General features: G+C 38.5%; 2 protein-coding genes across 2 annotated transcripts in view; one reads left to right on the forward strand and one right to left on the reverse strand.

The window, feature by feature from the left end:
* LOC136852013 (tubulin gamma-1 chain) overlaps positions 1–6,058 on the forward strand; it is a 70,516-nt gene extending 64,458 nt beyond the window's left edge. Inside the window, exon 9 of the mRNA XM_067126479.1 lies at positions 5,600–6,058. The gene's annotated coding sequence lies outside the window, so the exon portion shown is untranslated. The remainder of the gene's footprint in view (positions 1–5,599) is intronic.
* LOC136851821 (uncharacterized) overlaps positions 2,250–17,356 on the reverse strand; it is a 36,753-nt gene continuing 21,646 nt past the window's right edge. The window contains exons 12-19 of the mRNA XM_067126133.1: positions 14,937–15,427; positions 12,884–13,128; positions 11,869–12,009; positions 7,818–8,041; positions 7,505–7,687; positions 6,653–6,786; positions 5,615–5,695; positions 2,250–4,302 (exon numbers count right to left, since the gene is read on the reverse strand). Of these exons, the coding sequence (XP_066982234.1) occupies positions 3,178–4,302; positions 5,615–5,695; positions 6,653–6,786; positions 7,505–7,687; positions 7,818–8,041; positions 11,869–12,009; positions 12,884–13,128; positions 14,937–15,427 (2,624 nt within the window). The 3' untranslated portion in view covers positions 2,250–3,177. The remainder of the gene's footprint in view (positions 4,303–5,614; positions 5,696–6,652; positions 6,787–7,504; positions 7,688–7,817; positions 8,042–11,868; positions 12,010–12,883; positions 13,129–14,936; positions 15,428–17,356) is intronic.

A 17,356-nucleotide genomic window follows, 5' to 3' on the forward strand; every position in this document is an offset into this window, starting at 1 on the left:
GCAGGAAAGCCGGCTACAGCCTCTACATTAACTTTCTTATGAGCAATTCTGCCCAGACCTATCTCATGCCCAAGATACAAAACTGTGGCCTGGGCAAAATCACTCTTCAAGTTAACCACCAGACCAGCTTTTCTCAACGCCTTAAACAAAGCTTCAAGTCTTTCCAAGTGAGTTTCCCAGTCGTCACTTGTAAGGGCGTCAAATCGCCTCTTCTTTCTTGTGTTTCTCTCTTCATATGTACAGTACATTAATCATGTCATATATGTTACTTGTTGATATTTCAGATTCTTTATGGGTCTCATTATATGCATCATTGTATGGCCTGTCCGCTGATATATATACTCGCCTTTTACATGTTCTTTAACGCATTATATATGTCTTTTTATGCCCGTTAACAAAACAACCTTTGTATGGACGCAGCAGGGGGTCTCAGGTCGCCCGCTACCTTTCCGTCCGCTTTCTGTATTATAAACACCTGGCGAGAATAATAAAGGATCAGTCTTTCACTTCTGACATTTCTTGAACCTCACACACTACAGTATATACCACTAAATCATCAATATACACAACCTTCCAAATCCTAAGTGGTATGATTCATCAGTCTTTGGAAGGTGGCAGCCACATTCTTCATCCCAAAGGGCATAACTTTACATTCATATAAACCTTCACCTGTAACGAAAGCGGAAATTTTCCTTGCATGAAGGGAAAGACCATCCTGCCAATACCCTTTAGGCAAATCCAGCTTTGTAATAAACTTGGCAGACCCAATTCGGTCTATACAATCCTCCACCCTCCGCAAGGGAAAAGAATCTGTCTTGGTCATCTTGTTGACCTTCCTATAATCAAAGCAAAGACGGTGTTGGCCTCCTTCCTTCTTAACCAACACGACCAGAGAACTCCAAGGACTACAACTTGGTTTAATTAAGTCATGGTCTAACATATAGCAGACCACCTCCTGAACGATCTTCCTCTTGGCGGGGTTAAACCTAAATGGGCACTGTTTAAAGGGCTTAGCGTCTCCTACGTACATGTCGTGATCCAAAACATTTGTCCTACCTGGCGCATCCTGAAACAAGTCTTTGTACCTGTGGATGATGCCAATCAAAGCTTCTGATTTCTCAGAATTCAAATGCTGAAATTTAGTAGAAAGGTTATTTAAAATATCAGAATTTCTTGACAAAACATCGGAGGGTTAGGTCCCTTGGGACCCAAAAGATCCCCACAGGTCCGAGCTACCTCCTCTCCCAGAGAAGAAGAGGCCACACCTGACTTATGCTCGCTCGCTCTCTCAATCCTGTTCAGCACCCATGTGACATAGCAAGCCTGTGAGAGGTGGTAGAGATCAACATAGACCTCTCCCTATAGCAAGAATGCTTGGATTGCAAGCATGCCAAAAAGTGTGAGTGCACCAAGCAGGAGGGCAGGTGCAGGGTCTCCCCTATATCACCCAAAAGTTAATGAGGAGAACCCATCCTGTTGCTCACCTGTGCATAGTCCAGTGACTATATGGATTGTGCATGCCACCCTGTTGCAAATCAGCAGAGCTGATGGAGGAGGGTACCTCGAGCTGCAACCCACACCTGCCTGTTCCTCAGACCCAGGCCGGGAAGAGCAATGGGGCTGCAAAAGACTGACCTGGTGTGAGACCACTCATGGTGGGAGGACAGGGGGTGGTCCTCATGTTCAAGAGGCCAAATACAGCAGCACCAACCCCTTCTGACGTCCGACGATCATCAGACGGTGAACTGGCACCTCTGCTCTCTCCTACCACAGGAAAGAGTGAGTAGGGGAAGAGCACCTGAATCTCCTCTGCATGGCCTTAGAATTTTCTTTCTTCTTTCTGCTTCAAGGAAGAGAGTCTGGGGATGAGGAGGAGGAAGATGATGAAGAACTAGAAGAATGATGAGAATGCTTTTTCCTTTTCTCAGACTTGCCAGACCCCAAAGGGGTGGTCGATGCTGGAGGGGAAGAAGTAACAATGCCTACTTGCTCAAATACAGGCATCACCATAGCCACTGGAAGACCACCTGTGCAGACAAGGTAGTCATAGGAACTGCAGAAGCTGAAGCAGAGTGGTAGTTGGCTGGTCATTCCTTCGTCCTGTTAGCAAGTCCATGAAGGCAGCAAATGACAGACTGCAAGGAATACTGAGAGTAGGCTGAATTTTGCCGGCAGAGGTATTCAGAATAAAACGTCTCCCCACTGGCTTCCTCCTTCTCCGACAAGGGATGGAAGGATTTGTAGGTCGCAGGAGAATTAACACCCCTAGGAGAGGATGAGCCAGATGTGGGTGGAAGAAGAATGGCATTCGGTGGAAAGGAGGAACTGGAAGGATTCAGTGGTGTGACCAAGAAACCGGGCAAAATCTTCCTGACCTTCTTCCTCCTCTCACACTGAGGCGAGGTTCAAAAAGCACATTCATCACAGGGAAGGGAACAAGTATTCCCTACCCCTACAATCAGAGCAAAGCACATGTAAATCTACCAACATGAGAGGCATGAAGCAACCACTGTGCTGACCACGACAGTGAATAACGGTAGCAAGCTCTCATCCAAAATCCGAGTGCACACGGAAGAAGTTGCAGGAGCAACCTCTCTTGATGGTGGAAAAAGAGTGAAGTGGCAAGAGGGAGGTGAGTGAGAGGTTTCCCCTCACAGACCCCACCTCCACCAGTAAACTGCCTTGTTGCCAAGACTCAGCAGCTGTAACAGTTTGTGCTGAAGGATATTCCATGTATGAAAGGTGATGTTTATACCATCATAGGAAACAAATCAATATATGACAGGGAAATAGGCTCAAAACAATTGAAATTTCAAACAATTTCCTTTATTATAGTCTTTTTACACCTTCCTGATGACATGTTTACCTATAAAATCTAACAATAGTCATTTTACACCTTCCTGATGACATTTACCTATAAAATCTAATAAAAGTGTTAATCAAATAGGCTCCCTGATACAGTAAATATCAAAAGTAATTTGTAGATAACAATTAAGTCTGAACAAAGTGGCCGGAACAAGTGCAGCCAAATTTCTCTTAACCAAAAATATTTTGAATGTATTTGTTGAACATACTTTACAAGGCACTCTTTGGCCAATAAACAAGACATCATTGTCTTTGAGGTTTCTAATCTTTTCTATGAACATTTTTCAATACTCTAAAAAGGGTTGCAAATGACTAAGAACCTATCCCGTTTTGGTCGACCCTGGTAAGAATATTAGAACATGAGTGTAAATTGTTCTTGCCACGGATGGCCTCAGCAGAAACTCTATCTGTGGGCCTGTAGCACAAACTGCTGTCTCTGTTGACATACACAAGTTTCAGTAACCAGTTCACGTATGGCTGTAGATTCATCCAGGTGTCAACTGACTGCTTGTTGATGACCTTTCGGTTGTATTTTCGATTGGGGTTATTTTTAATCTTCTTCTTCTTCTTCTTCTTCCCGTTTCCACTACCTCCTTGTGACTGCCTTGGTGAGGAAGTCGGTTTCTTTTTCATCTTATTTGCCTGTGGCCCACTGGGTTTCAAAGTTCCATTCTTCTTCTTCCGGTTCCCCTTACCGCCTTGTGGAGTTGGTCTTTTATTCTTCGTCCCTTTCTTTTTCTTTGGCCCGCTGGGTTTCGAACCTGTACTTCCCTTCTTCCGCCCACTAGGTTTCGAACTTGTACTTCTCTTCGGTCCACCTCCTTTCTTCCTAAATTGCGTTTGGGCATTTCTGTCCGATTTTTTCGTATTTGAACCTTTATTTGGTCCTTTATTTCTCTTTGGAGTTTTCGTGGACCATTTCTTTGGCGGACCCTTCTTCCTTTTCCTGTTACGCTTTTTCTTTTCAGGGTCAACCTTTTGCGCGCCTGCATTCTTACCGCCCGAATTGTTATCCGACGCTCGCTTCAGTCGCCCCTGCTTTTTCCCTTGCGTTTCGTTGCCCTTGGCGCCTTTCCTCTTTTTCTTTGTCTGTTTGCTGACATTCGCGGAGCTCTGTCTCTTTCCGCTGCTACCCTTTGGCTTCTCAACTGTGGCTCGGTTTGCATTTTTGGGGCCTTTCGTTTCAGCCTTTGTCAGTTTTCTTTTCGCTTTTTTCTTCCTCGCAGCTTTCTTCAGGTTTTTGCCTCCTTTCTGGGTATTCTTCTTCGTTGTTTTCGCACCAGCTTTCTTCTTTTTATTTGCATTGACACTCGGTTTACTGCTGTTTCCGTTACTGTTTCCGCTGACTGACTCTGGCTTTTGAAGCAACTTCTTCTTCTTCGGCTTCTTAGTTGGCGGCGGCTTCTTTCCGAGGGCTTTGTTGCATCCTGGATTAGCCTGTGGAAGACAACGAGAAAAGCTGTTTGGTGAACATAGTCTTCCCCTGCTTGGACTGCAGGATAAGGACATGTTTGTGGGTAATCAATCTCTCTCTCTCTCTCTCTCTCTCTCTCTCTCTCTCTCTCTCTATATATATATATATATATATATATATATATATATATATATATATGTATATATATATACATACACAATACACACACACACATATATATATATATATATGTATATATATAATTTGTGTGTGTGGGTAATCACAGAAATAGTTGTGTACAGGCTGGAATAAATGTAGAAAAACTTGAATAAATACGTATTTAAGTTTGTTCTTGTGTGCATATGTTTGTCATATAAGTTTTACACACATCATTTTTGCACTCTCAAATATTAAGCCACAAATAACCTATTCATATCTAACTTACTAAATATACTCGGCCATCAAGAAACGATTTTAAGCATAAAATGTCTATACTGTGCTTTCAAAGATTCAAAGATTAAGATGCAAGTAGCCTATTAGTATCGAATGGCCAAGACATATATAATGCTTATAGCCCAATACCCTAAAATATACTTTTGAAAATGAAGAAAAACGAGTTTTGTACTTTTGAATGTTTGTACATGTGGCGAAGATTGGAAGGCGTGACAGAAAGCGAATGTGGTCAAGGGGGAAAAAAACCACCATTTCACATTTCCTGGTGATTCCAAAATGAAATGGGAGGCAACATAAACGAGATTTGGCTGGGAACCTTCACGAAAAGCAAATCTTATGGTGTGTTTGGGCAAGATAGGGTGGAGCAGAGATGCAGTATAATGGAGGAGCCTGCATTTGGGCCAGGAAGACTGTGGAAATGTGTAACAAATGAAAAGCTGAGGCATATGGCTGTGTTTATGAGTGAGCATAATAGCAGCGGAGTGGTGAAGGGAAGTACGCATGGTCAAGATGGAAAAACCAGTAAGAATGAAGGAGAAAGAGTCTGGAAGCCTCAGTCTATTCCTAGCTGAGTTTGACAAGGTGAACGCATGGTTGTTTTAGTTAGTTTTTCGATTTGCCTTTGCATGAGAGTCATATATAGTAACATGCCCACTGATACTTTTACAACTGAGACTGCAAAACATTCTTACGAGTTACGAAAATGAGGTACTTCATTGGAAAAATCACATTGCAGAGTCATTTTGCATGTCAATTTCTACATATGCTTACAATAATAAATTCTCACTGCAATGCTAAGATATTTTTTTCTTAGTGAAAGCAGAAAAAAACTTGATATTATCCATTCTCAACTGAAATCTTTTCCAGAGCTCCATCTCTTACCAGAAGTGCTACTGTCGTCATGTGTTCTTGGAACCCTTGACCAGTTGAACTGTAAGCCATGAGGCCGGCTCCCTGATCTCCCTGAAAGAGAAAGAGAGAAAGAAATAATTAGGTTAGGCACTTTTAAACTGTAATGAAAGAAACACCAATACTCATGTATCTGTATATCATACAAAATTAACGTTTGTTGTATGGCATTTTTTAACATCCTGCATCCATTTTCTTTATGGAAACATTCTCTAATCTGTAGCAAATAAATAATTCTTATGATGTCATGTCCACATCGTTGTAGTTCACCCTTCTAAACATTATCTTTAATATCCATTACACTTAGTTTTAGTTTTCTCAATATTGTACTAAAATCAATGACTGTATAGTTTTGTGAATCTATGTGGGGCAGAGGCGACAGATATTAATTCTGCTGGTAGCTGCTTCAGTGATCTAATTCTTCTTTAATACTCCAGACATCCTTTATTCTCAAAATTTAGTGACAATACTCAAAGGTCTACTACTTCTAGTTTCTTTACGGCATGATAGATTTTCTCCTTTTTTGTGACCTCTTGACATATTGGTAATCATCTGACTTAATTTCCCTAACAGCTGAACATTTAAATCATTCTTCTCAACCAAAATCATACAATTGTGAACTCTTCCTAAAAAGATGTAGTTTTCCTTTTTCTGGATTTCCTGAAAGAGTGACGGATCAAACTCCTGATTTCATCTGAGTGCCAAATACCGTATTATTCTTTCCTTTGACGGTTCACCATTTCTGAATTCTGAAAATTTCTTTTCAGGTTTCCCTTCATACAGGTCATGTTCATAGTATTTTTATGCAGCCTTCTCTCCTATCCACTAAGCTTTGCCTTTCCTGTTGTCCTAGTAACCACCCTCATGTCTCCCTGCTGCACCAATTTCAACTCCACAGTAACAAATCCGATAACACTCCCAGGGTTGAAGTTTTTTGCAAGTGATATCTTGCAAGTGAAGCACCAATAATTGAGATTGTCTTTGTATCAGGGGGGAACAATGGTTACTTACAAGACACATCGAAGACGTAGCTGGTTTGGTACAGAATATAGTTGGATCCAATTCCTTATTGAGGAGACCCATACATTCCTTAGGGGTGATTGTCTGAATTCCTACGGCCATCCGTAGTCTCCTGGTTTTTGCACCTGCAAACAGGAGAACTCCGTCACTTTCCAATTACCAGGAGATAAAGTGGTAGCCTGTATAGATAAGTCATAAACGAATCACCAGTCTGTGCATGAAATGGACAAAGTATGGTAGGGAATTTTGTTGAACAGTAATATTGGTGTTTTACTGACACTTTTAAACTGCACCATTTGTATCTCAATATACGACGTACAACAAAATGCCAAAAGTGGGGCAAAGTTGAAATGTGGAACAGTGAGCATGTATCCCAGTGAAAAATAATTCTTTTCAGTGCTACAAAAGTACAGTGATTTAAAATAACATAAATTACTGTTATATGTAATTTAACTTATGTCAACACAGATGACAACAGGAATAAAACTTAATGTCCGTTAAAGTAGATTATATTCTTGAGGTCTAATGAAATACTGTATGTATTGCTATTCTTATGAATATGTATAATATTAACTTAAGATAACATTCAGATATAATTTCTTTAAGATAGTGGAAACTTCCTTTACTTCACTAACTTGACAAAACCTCTATGTAATGAATGGGGTAACTTGGAAAAAAATTAGATTAACATGTATCCAGTCAACATTAAGATCTATTCTTATTCTTTGATGAAACAAGCCACCAGACATCCACCAAGCGAAATCAAAGGACCTGAAATCACAAAATAGAATGACGCTGTTCCAGTTTTCCAGTGCAGCTCGTCGCAGGAAATAAGTAACTTACTGTTTTTCTTATTCTGATTATTTCCCCACCCGACAGTTGACATCGTCTCGTTGTTAACATCAAACGATCCATGCACTGACAGGCAAGTGGGACGGACATTTGCACTGAATGTGATGGGTTTCTTCAGCTCCAGCACAACAGGGCACACTGTCTCGTACTGAGTTTTATTCTTTTTCACCACACCTGTGAAGAAGGAGTTTTTAACAAAAACAAGCCAAAGAGAAAACGTAAAACCAGCCTGGAGCAAAATTATAGAAAAAGTAGGAATGCAATTTTCACACAACGAATCAAAACCAAATGTGACCAATCTTACCGTCTCTCGCTTTCGGGAGCTTCGCGTAACAGTCCTCGGGAATGTAAATGCGTTTCACCCTCTCTGCTTTATTTATATTCCTTTGCTTTTTCTTCAGAACAGCTTCGCCATAAACGACATGGATGTACTTTGTCTTTGGAGGCCTAAACGTTTTGGCTTTCTTATTTCCAGGCTTTTTCTTCTTTACACTGGGGCCACTTGCTTCACGAATAGGGATTAGTAGGCTGAAAGCAATTAAAATTTTTGAAAAAGGAGAAAACAATAAAACTGGTTCCATTAGTAATAAACACTTACTGCTAAAGCATATATATATTTATATATATATATATATATATATATATATATATATATATATATATATATATACATATAAAATGTATATGTATATACAGTATATATATATATATATATATATATATATATATAAAATGTATATGTATATACAGTATATATACATATATATATATACATATAAAATGTATATGTATATACAGTATATATAAATATATATATACACAGTATATACATATAAAATGTATATGTATATACAGTTTATACATATTATATATTACAGTATATATACATATATATATATACATATAAAATGTATATATATATATATATATATATATATATAATATATATATATATATATATATATATATATATATATATATATATATATATATATAATGTAGGTTTTGATATACAGTAATATATATATATATATATATATATATATATATATATATATATATATATATATATACACATATAAATGCAATAATGAAAGACTAGGTGTAAGAGCCTACACCAGTCTAGTTTTCCTAATGTTATATATATATATATATATATATATATATATATATATATATATATATATATATATATACAATCCATCCCATTTCACGACGGTTCCGGCTTCGACGTTCGATTACGGCGCTTTTCAAATATATTCATCAGAAATTATTTCTGGCATGTTCGGGACTGACCTAAATCCCCAAAATGGCAGAATAATCATAATTTGGGTTTTTTTGATGTAAAACAATAATAATGTGTGTCAATGCACCCAGAGCATTAAAAGTAAGATTTTCTTATGATATTCTTGAGACATGAGAACAACCCCACTCCCTGCCTAGCAACAAGACAATACACAGTAGGTTTTGATTAATGCACTGAGTTTGTGGTTGCCGGAAAAAACAGTGTCCAGATATTCTTGTTCCAGAGAATTTTGTTTGCAAATGTCCAGGTTCCAGAGAATTTGTTCATATGTGTGTTTTTTTGGGGCAGAGCCTCAGGATGTGAAGGTATTACTTATCAAACAAACTGTCATTCAAAGATCAACACCAAAGTGTGATAGAAGCCTTTGGTGAAGCCTCTGTGGTTCGAGACCTGTCGGTTAAGACTGTAAACATTGCTGTTTGGAGGTAGGAAATAATTTAGATTTCCCAAACTGTAGATTGTTCTTTTCATTTAACATATATCTCACTTGGATCCGGCACTTTTTACATTGTGTGTGCTTTATAAGTAACATGGGAGGAATTCCCAAATCTTTATTTTTATACATTTGTTTAATAAGGGTTTTATTTGACTCCGTCAGATGTTTGGCTGACGAAGAGGCATAAGATGTACCCATTGGGGGAATATACTGGACTTTGACTTATGTTGACCTATTGTGGGGAAATTATTTGGAGAGAATAATTAGTTGAACATGGTGGTCCTTAATATATTTGATCATCTGGTAAACATTAGTATTCCATTTTATTTCATATCTTGTTTCTTGCAATCCATTTATGTTAGATTATTGTCAAATAAATTATTTTGGGTAATGCTTGTTTCATGTAGACCTGAGAGAGAGAGAGAGAGAGAGAGAGAGAGAGAGAGAGAGAGAGAGAGAGAGAGAGAGAGAGTGCGTGTGTGTATGTACAAATATACAAAGCCAGTAGCCACTTTGATGCGGTCACTATCAAGCTACCAATAGATGGGACTTCTTGACTTTTAGCAAAGGTAAGCAATGGGATTAACTCTTTGTAAGGTAACATATATATATATATATATATATATATATATATATATATATATATATATATATATATATATATATATATATATATATATATATAAAAGTGTTGACTCTAGCAAGTATGCGATTCTGTAGTTCCATTTATTCTTAGACAAACATTGCAGTATTAAAAACAAAGTTAAAATTATTACAACAGTGATTCAAACGAAAAACCTGAGATAAAAAGAATCATGTGTCTGAAACCAACCTGCCGCTTCAAAACATGAACAACGTGTGACCAAGGAAAGCAGCTGAAGAAAAAAAAAAGATTTTGAGAAATGAACAAAGGAGCGAGGAACGGAACAAGTTGCTAAATACAACAATTTCAAAATGATTTTATGAAAGTTGCATTACATTTGTCTGGATGCTCCTTGAGTGGCTCAGCCCTTTTTCAAAACTTAGCCTATTCTATGGGTGACTCGACAAAGGAAGTCCTTTTGGTGGAACAAAGGTAAGTCCCAAGATTACAGCTTTGTCAGGTATATTAAACCACCGAAGAACATACGTGGCTAGGAAGAGTGTCTTTGTATATTAAACCACCGAAGAACATACGTGGCTAGGAAGAGTGTCTTTGTATATTAAACCACCGAAGAACATACGTGGCTAGGAAGAGTGTCTTTGTATATTAAACCACCACATACGAGGAGAATATAAACCACCGGAACATAGAAGAGTGTCTTTGTATATTAAACCACCAAGAACATACGAAAGAGTGTCATATTAAACCACCGTGGCTAGGTCTTTGTATATTAAACCACCGAAGAACATACGTGGCTAGTGTCTTTGTATATTAAACCACCGAAGAATATACGTGGCTAGGAAGAGTGTCTTTTTATATTAAACCACCGAGTATATTAAAAACCACCGAAGAACATACGTGGCTAGGAAGAGTCTTTGTATATTAAACCACCGAAGAATATACGTGGCTAGGAAGAGTGTCTTTGTATATTAAACCACCAAGAACATACGAAGAACATGTCTTTGTACAAGAAGAACATACGAGTGTCTTCAAACTTTCAGAAAAGAGTCAACTGTTCCTACATCCTCAAGAACCAGTTCAAGATTAATGAAATAAAAACGTTTAAAATCATCAGTCATACAAGGCTAAGGGCCATTAAAATACAGTATTGGTACTAAAGGCACAGGAATTAAAGCTGAAACTCATCACTTATCATTTCCTCATATCTATCAGAGAAGAAGTTTGGGAAATAATTGTCGTGAAGCCATTCGGAAGAGAAATGGTTCTACACAATACAGTATAAACATTTTTTACACCTCTTATATCTTTTAAACCTTGACTTTAACACTTTTTATATTATTTCATAGCTTTTGAATTTCACATCATTCAATCTTTTTAACTCTACAAATACTGCTCGTGCAATTCACCTCAAGTTACTCTCTTTCTACTTTCATTCCCATCAACATCCATAATTCACTTCCAGAAAGGAGTGTTGGTTCAACATTCCCTTTATGCTGTACAATATACACCCTACTGCTCTTTCAAATTTTTTGAGAAAATCCTGCTACCTTCTCTGTACTGCCTATTCGGTGTCTCATCTCTTTTCCCATTTTTTCATCATCTACTTCATTTATTCTTAAATCTCCATATAAATCAACTTTTCCCATTCTTCCATCATCCATATCAATAATTCTTTGTTTCGTCATCTGGGCTTACATTTACCATCCTAACCTTGCTCTTGTTCAATATCACTTTCGACTTTTTCTCTCCATATTTTAATATATTGTTCACAACGAATAATGAACCTCAGCAGCCACCATAACGAATCCCCATCGCTTTTAACACACTTGTTCGTAGTCAATGCATGTCACATGCAATTTTCGCTCTGTCACTCCTTTCAGCTGCTTACTTTCTCAGTCAAAATCCAGCCCTAATTTTTTCAGTTATACTAAATTATATTTATATCCTAGTATATATATATTTGTGGGCGAGTATGTGTGAAGTTGATAACAGATTGATATTTGACTCACCTCCCATTTCCTAGGAATGCAACTTTCTGAGTGAGTCCCGCAAAATTTCCATTTACTATTGGAGGCTCCGTTGCTATTGTACCGATAATAGCATTCTCTTGTGAGTTCTGCTTTTTGAGCCATCTCTTCTTCCAGGCATTGCTAGAAAGAGATGAAAATGAGATTGATGCAAACACAAAATTGGAACACAGTATATAGTATGAAAAACACTAGTACTTGCTCACTGTAGGCTATACTGTACTTCTATGCGTGCAAATGTGTCATATGACTTAATGATTAAAAAAGGACGATTTGATGAACTTGAAAACTTGCACCTTTCTCAGTAAACCTAGATCATGATGCTTTTCACTCCAACTTGAAATCAAGGATGCAGTATGAGGTCTGAAATGGCATCAAATTTTATGGAGAGGGATATTTTCCACCGGAAAGAAAGTGACAAAAGTAGAATTTTTTTACCCTACAAATGGGATCCTGAAGTATATAAATCAAGTCTTTCAGAATGCTTAGAATTACTTACTCATCTAAATAGTTTTATTTACGCAATTACTTACTCATCTAAATAGTTTTATTTACGCTATTTTTCCGTCTTCCTTATAACAAAATCAAGAAGATAGTCTTTGTAAGATGTAAAAGAACTAAGAACCTTTAACAAGAATAACTAACTTACCAGAGGAACACCAACATAACAGCAGTTTTCCAAGTAAAGCACCTGTGAAGGGTTGTGTCTTTAGATGAAAACTGACCATCGTTCTTTCAACCTATCCAGTAATATCCTCTCTATAAATAATGTAACTGACGGTCAGTTGCGATATTTTTATATTACACGAATCGGTTTCATAATCACCTACTTATTATGCTGCCATAATTGTGTAAGAAATCGGGAAAGACGTCAAGTCACCGACTTGTCTTGGCACTCATGAATTCCAGACTTCAGACCCACTGTAAACAAAGTGGTCGTTAAACTGGCGAAACAACTGATTTCAGTTACTAACAGAGAGAGCGACAGTGTACTTACACACAGTATGTGCAACAGGTAGTTGTTGTCAAGACGTGTCTGTTACTAATGATGACTCCTGAGCATTCTCTTAATATCTTCTTGGGCTTTGGCTTCTTGGGCTTCTTCTTCTTCTTCTTGGAACCACTTGGTGCTTGGCTCGCAGCTCTTCGTTTCTTACCAGAAGCCGGCTTGTTATTGCCCTGGCCTGGTTTATTGGCATTTTTCTTTTTCTGTCTCTCCAGCTTCTGTAGCAGTATCATGGCCTGCGGGAAACGTAAAATTGTTGTCTCTTTATATTCAGCACAGTACAGTTCTTTTAATCATTATCTTTATTATCACTGTTAATGTTGATGAAGAGTCGCTTCAACCTTGCCTGCAAACCAAGTGAATCGGCTAAAACTGCAACAAAGTATCCATGTTTTGCTGTAGGTTAGTTTAGAAGACTTTTGTACTCTTTTGAAAACTAATCTTGAACAAGAACGAGAACCCACAACTTTCAGTCAACAAAAGACGTAGGCTTTCAATATAAAATTCTGTTTATACGAATAAAATGAGATGAACAAAGGGATAACTTACAACAGCTCACATCTGGGGAAACAAACAATTTCGCTGTAAACATTTCTTGGCGTAGAAAATTTTACTACATAAATTTATCTTAAAAATTATCTGAAGATTAAAAGGTTTACTAAAAGTATTAAATGTATGTGTAATTACAACAAGAATCAAATGGTAATTTGCTGACAAATTACACAAATTTTAAGCAGATCATATATGCGCCATTTAGCCTACTACTAATGTAAAATGTCAGCAAATTTCCGTTTGGATTCTTGTTGGAATACTGCGTAAATACAGGGGTGCCTGCTACAACTGTTAGCTTTTGTCTATGACCTCCATTATCACAGAAGTATGTGACGAAGCAACGGCATCTTCCACTACTATTTCTTCTGATGCTGACAAAAAAAAAAAAAAAAAGCTGTGTTTATTTGTTATGGGCCGTTTATTCGCTTGCATTATTATTTCTGGAAATACTCCAGTAGCTTTACCCTCAGCCATATTTGACGCGCTTTCCAAATAACAACGAAACACTATATTTTCGATATTGCTTTCTCGATGAAATAAACGTGTGAAGTTCACTTTCTTTTGAAGCAAACCCATTTACTGGTACTCTTTTACTTCTCAAAATATATATATATATTTTTTTTTTGCCTTTTGTTACTTTTTCATTCTCTATTCTTTCGAGGTGATGACAGCGAGAAAATGCAAGACTTTCGGAGGATTCTTAAAAACATGGAAATTTATCTACACTAAGTCAAAATAGGACCGGTGCCTGTGTACAGTGAATCTTTGACAACACCACAATCTAGGCAGTTAAATCAGGAGTAAACAATCAAATAAATAGAGCATTAATGAAGTCTCAAGTTGCAGTGCATATGTGACAAATGTGCGCATGTCAAGAGCCACAATACCAGCAATAGTAACCTAAACTAATAATAATAATGGGTAAATCTATCAAAAAGCAAACAAAAAAAAAAAACCTACAAATATGTTGCTCAAATTTTGTGGTCTCTCTTTAACTCTCACTTATGCAAAAAATTAATCTTTGAATTGAAGAGAATTGTTACCCAAGCACAGAACTTAACGCTGAAATAACTAAATCATCTTTTTACTTTGCGGTCTCAGATTTCACTATTCTGAAGAGCCAAGAATTGTTAAATTTTACAATTTTGCAACAACTGTGAACTTTAATTAAATGTGACCTTTAAAGCTCTACAGTTATTAAATCTACTCAGCATTTAAGAAATGAGTTAGAATAGTTGAGTATTACACTGTCAGCTGATCTACAGAAACATCAGTTTACCAAAACTGCTCAGTCCACTGCTGGAAGACATGTCACCAATGCCGCTAGCAACTACAGTATACTGTACAAGTGTAAAAGGAACATTCACGTTTTGATGTAAGCAGCAGAAGTAAAACATACTTCAAGAAATCTACGTAAGAAGGGTCGTTCTGTCTTGTCGACCATATACCTTTGTCGATGACAATTGTGAAACGGGAATCGACTAATACTCACCGCATGTGGTTGGTATTGTATCTGCTTTAGATTTGCACCTTTGTAGATTCGTCCACTGGCCGTGATTCGCTTGTTGGCGTTCTGTTTCTTTGTAGTTTCCTTGCTCACCTTCTGCAGTTTCTTTTTCCCCTTCCCTCCTGACGGAGGACGCCTGGGTTTGGCAGTTGTTCGCCTCATTGGCGGCTTTCTCCGGCTGCCCCCTGGTTTACCCGTCACGCCTTTGTTGCGCTGTCGTTTTGGTTTTCTCCCTGTTGGTGGCTTTTGGCTCGTGGTATGCTTCCTTCTCTTCTTCAAACCATCGTTAGGAGGTTTGTTCTTTTTCTGGTCGTTTCCTCCTGCTCCTCTTTTTAATCTGAAGGCTCTCCGAGCTTGTTCCTTTTCCATCATCCTTTCTTTTTTCGCTTTTACTCTCTCCAAACTTTCCCGTCTTTTCCGTCCAGGCAGCTTTGCCTGAAGTGCATTGTATCGGGTAAAGTCTGCTTGACCACATCCTGCAGAAAGTTGGGAAGATTTAAAATCTTTGTACAGGCAATAATCTAGGCGAAATTTAAAGGAAAAGTTTTCCACCCTCTCGTAAACAAAGACACCGCGAAAAACATAATCCAAACTCCTGATGGTTATACCAGCTTCACCGGTAATAAGTACATGTTTACAGTTACGGGGGCGATTTGTATACGTTGTGGAGCAACTCTGCTGTCATTACTCTGAGTACATGCGACTATCCTGTCTAGGGTATTGGTATACGGGGGTGACATTGCTCCACGAAAAAAGAGGGCCAGCCGGGAAAGGTGAGAAAAATATACACAGTATTTGGATTGCTTTGATACATTCCTCTGTCCTTGCGGGTGTTGACATTAAGGAAATCTTTAATTCCACAACGCATGGCAATTGCTAAAATATGTCGTGTGTTCGTGGAACGCTGTCAAAATCACGGTGCTGTACTGCATTTTCCTTATTTTAAACTTTTTGCTGAAGGATATTGGAAGTGACTACAAGTGTTCTGTTATGAAGATGAATTCCCAATATCAGCCTAAAAGGAAGTCGCCGAATTACGTATGCCAAAAGAATAGATTAGGGAAATAAAATTCAAATGTGTTTCACTGTTACAGATAACGCAGAGGAAGGGTTTTCTACACGTCCATGAAATTACAATTAGTTTCCTCTTGTGTTTCTTTACGCTAGAAGTATTTATTCGTACTTCTAAAAGTTCGCCAAGTTCTAATTCACATACATGTAGCGCCGAAGGAGACAGGCTCTCTGCCACTTGTTGATTTCCACCCCAAACCAGACCATAGGGTCCGAGCACCCTTCCCTTGTACACATCCTAAGCCTTTCCCTAATGTATGACATACTGGCTGAAAGATCCTTCTTCCGGATAACGTCTTGATTCTTGGGGACACACAATCCTGAAGCAGGGAATAGCCCTCCACAGCCAGGGCACCTGAATTGCTTGGGGCTATGAACACCGGCAGTAAACCGAGGTCGTATAAGCTCGACCCCGGGTCAACGACCTTGAGAAGCAGACCGGACACGACACCAGCAACACGCTGCCTGCGTGTCTCCTGAGTGTAGCTCGCCCTCTTTGTCCAGCTGAGGGTCTATAGCTATCCAAGAGCCGATCTGAGAGTCCTGTGGGAAGCCCCACTTGAGAGAGACACAACTGATGCTGTATTCACGACACATCTACTCAGGAATTAACGTACTGTTTGGTTAGAAGGTCTTTCGGTCAATTCTTTGTTCTTATTCTCATTCGGTTTCCGTTCTCCCCTTTCATTGTGCTAAGACCCTGGAATCACTGTCGGTGCCCATTCATTTATCACTGCTGGTGCCTGATCATAAGTGACGTCATGCTCCTTAGGCCTTCAACAACTCCCTCTGTAAATATTCAGATTGTACTTGGCTTAACAACTGCTAGTGTACCTTTCTCTACGCTTGCAGAGAGGTTGTGTGTGCTACTGTAGAACCATCTGCCTCCGCTGCGCCCACGCCCCTCAGTCAAGCCCCCAAGCTGATTTGATTCTTGTCTCAATGTTCTAGATTGAGTGGCGCTCTTGAATGTGTTGAGTGTGTAATTTAACTTTGAAGTGCCTAGCGTCCACGGCTCTCTGTAATTAATTCTTCTGAGTAATGGAATTACATGTAGTTAATTTAGACCCAGAATTTATCTCATGAGTCCTTCCCCTAATTGCAACCTCATTTAGATAACTTCCTGGGTGTTACGTCGTGTTGGCTACCAGGCAGAGGCATCCACGACAAGGTAAGAACTTCAGTGGCAAGCAACACTCGTGAGAATTCAAGAAACACAAGGCAACACTGCAGCAGCAACTTTCTCGAGCTTACAGTTTACATTGCAAATGAACTTCATATCACAACTCAAAACATCTATGCTCTCTGCGGACTGGGGAAACAGAAGTGTAGGC

Source organism: Macrobrachium rosenbergii, chromosome 24 (genome assembly GCF_040412425.1).
Source record: "Macrobrachium rosenbergii isolate ZJJX-2024 chromosome 24, ASM4041242v1, whole genome shotgun sequence".
NCBI lineage: Eukaryota > Metazoa > Arthropoda > Malacostraca > Decapoda > Palaemonidae > Macrobrachium > Macrobrachium rosenbergii.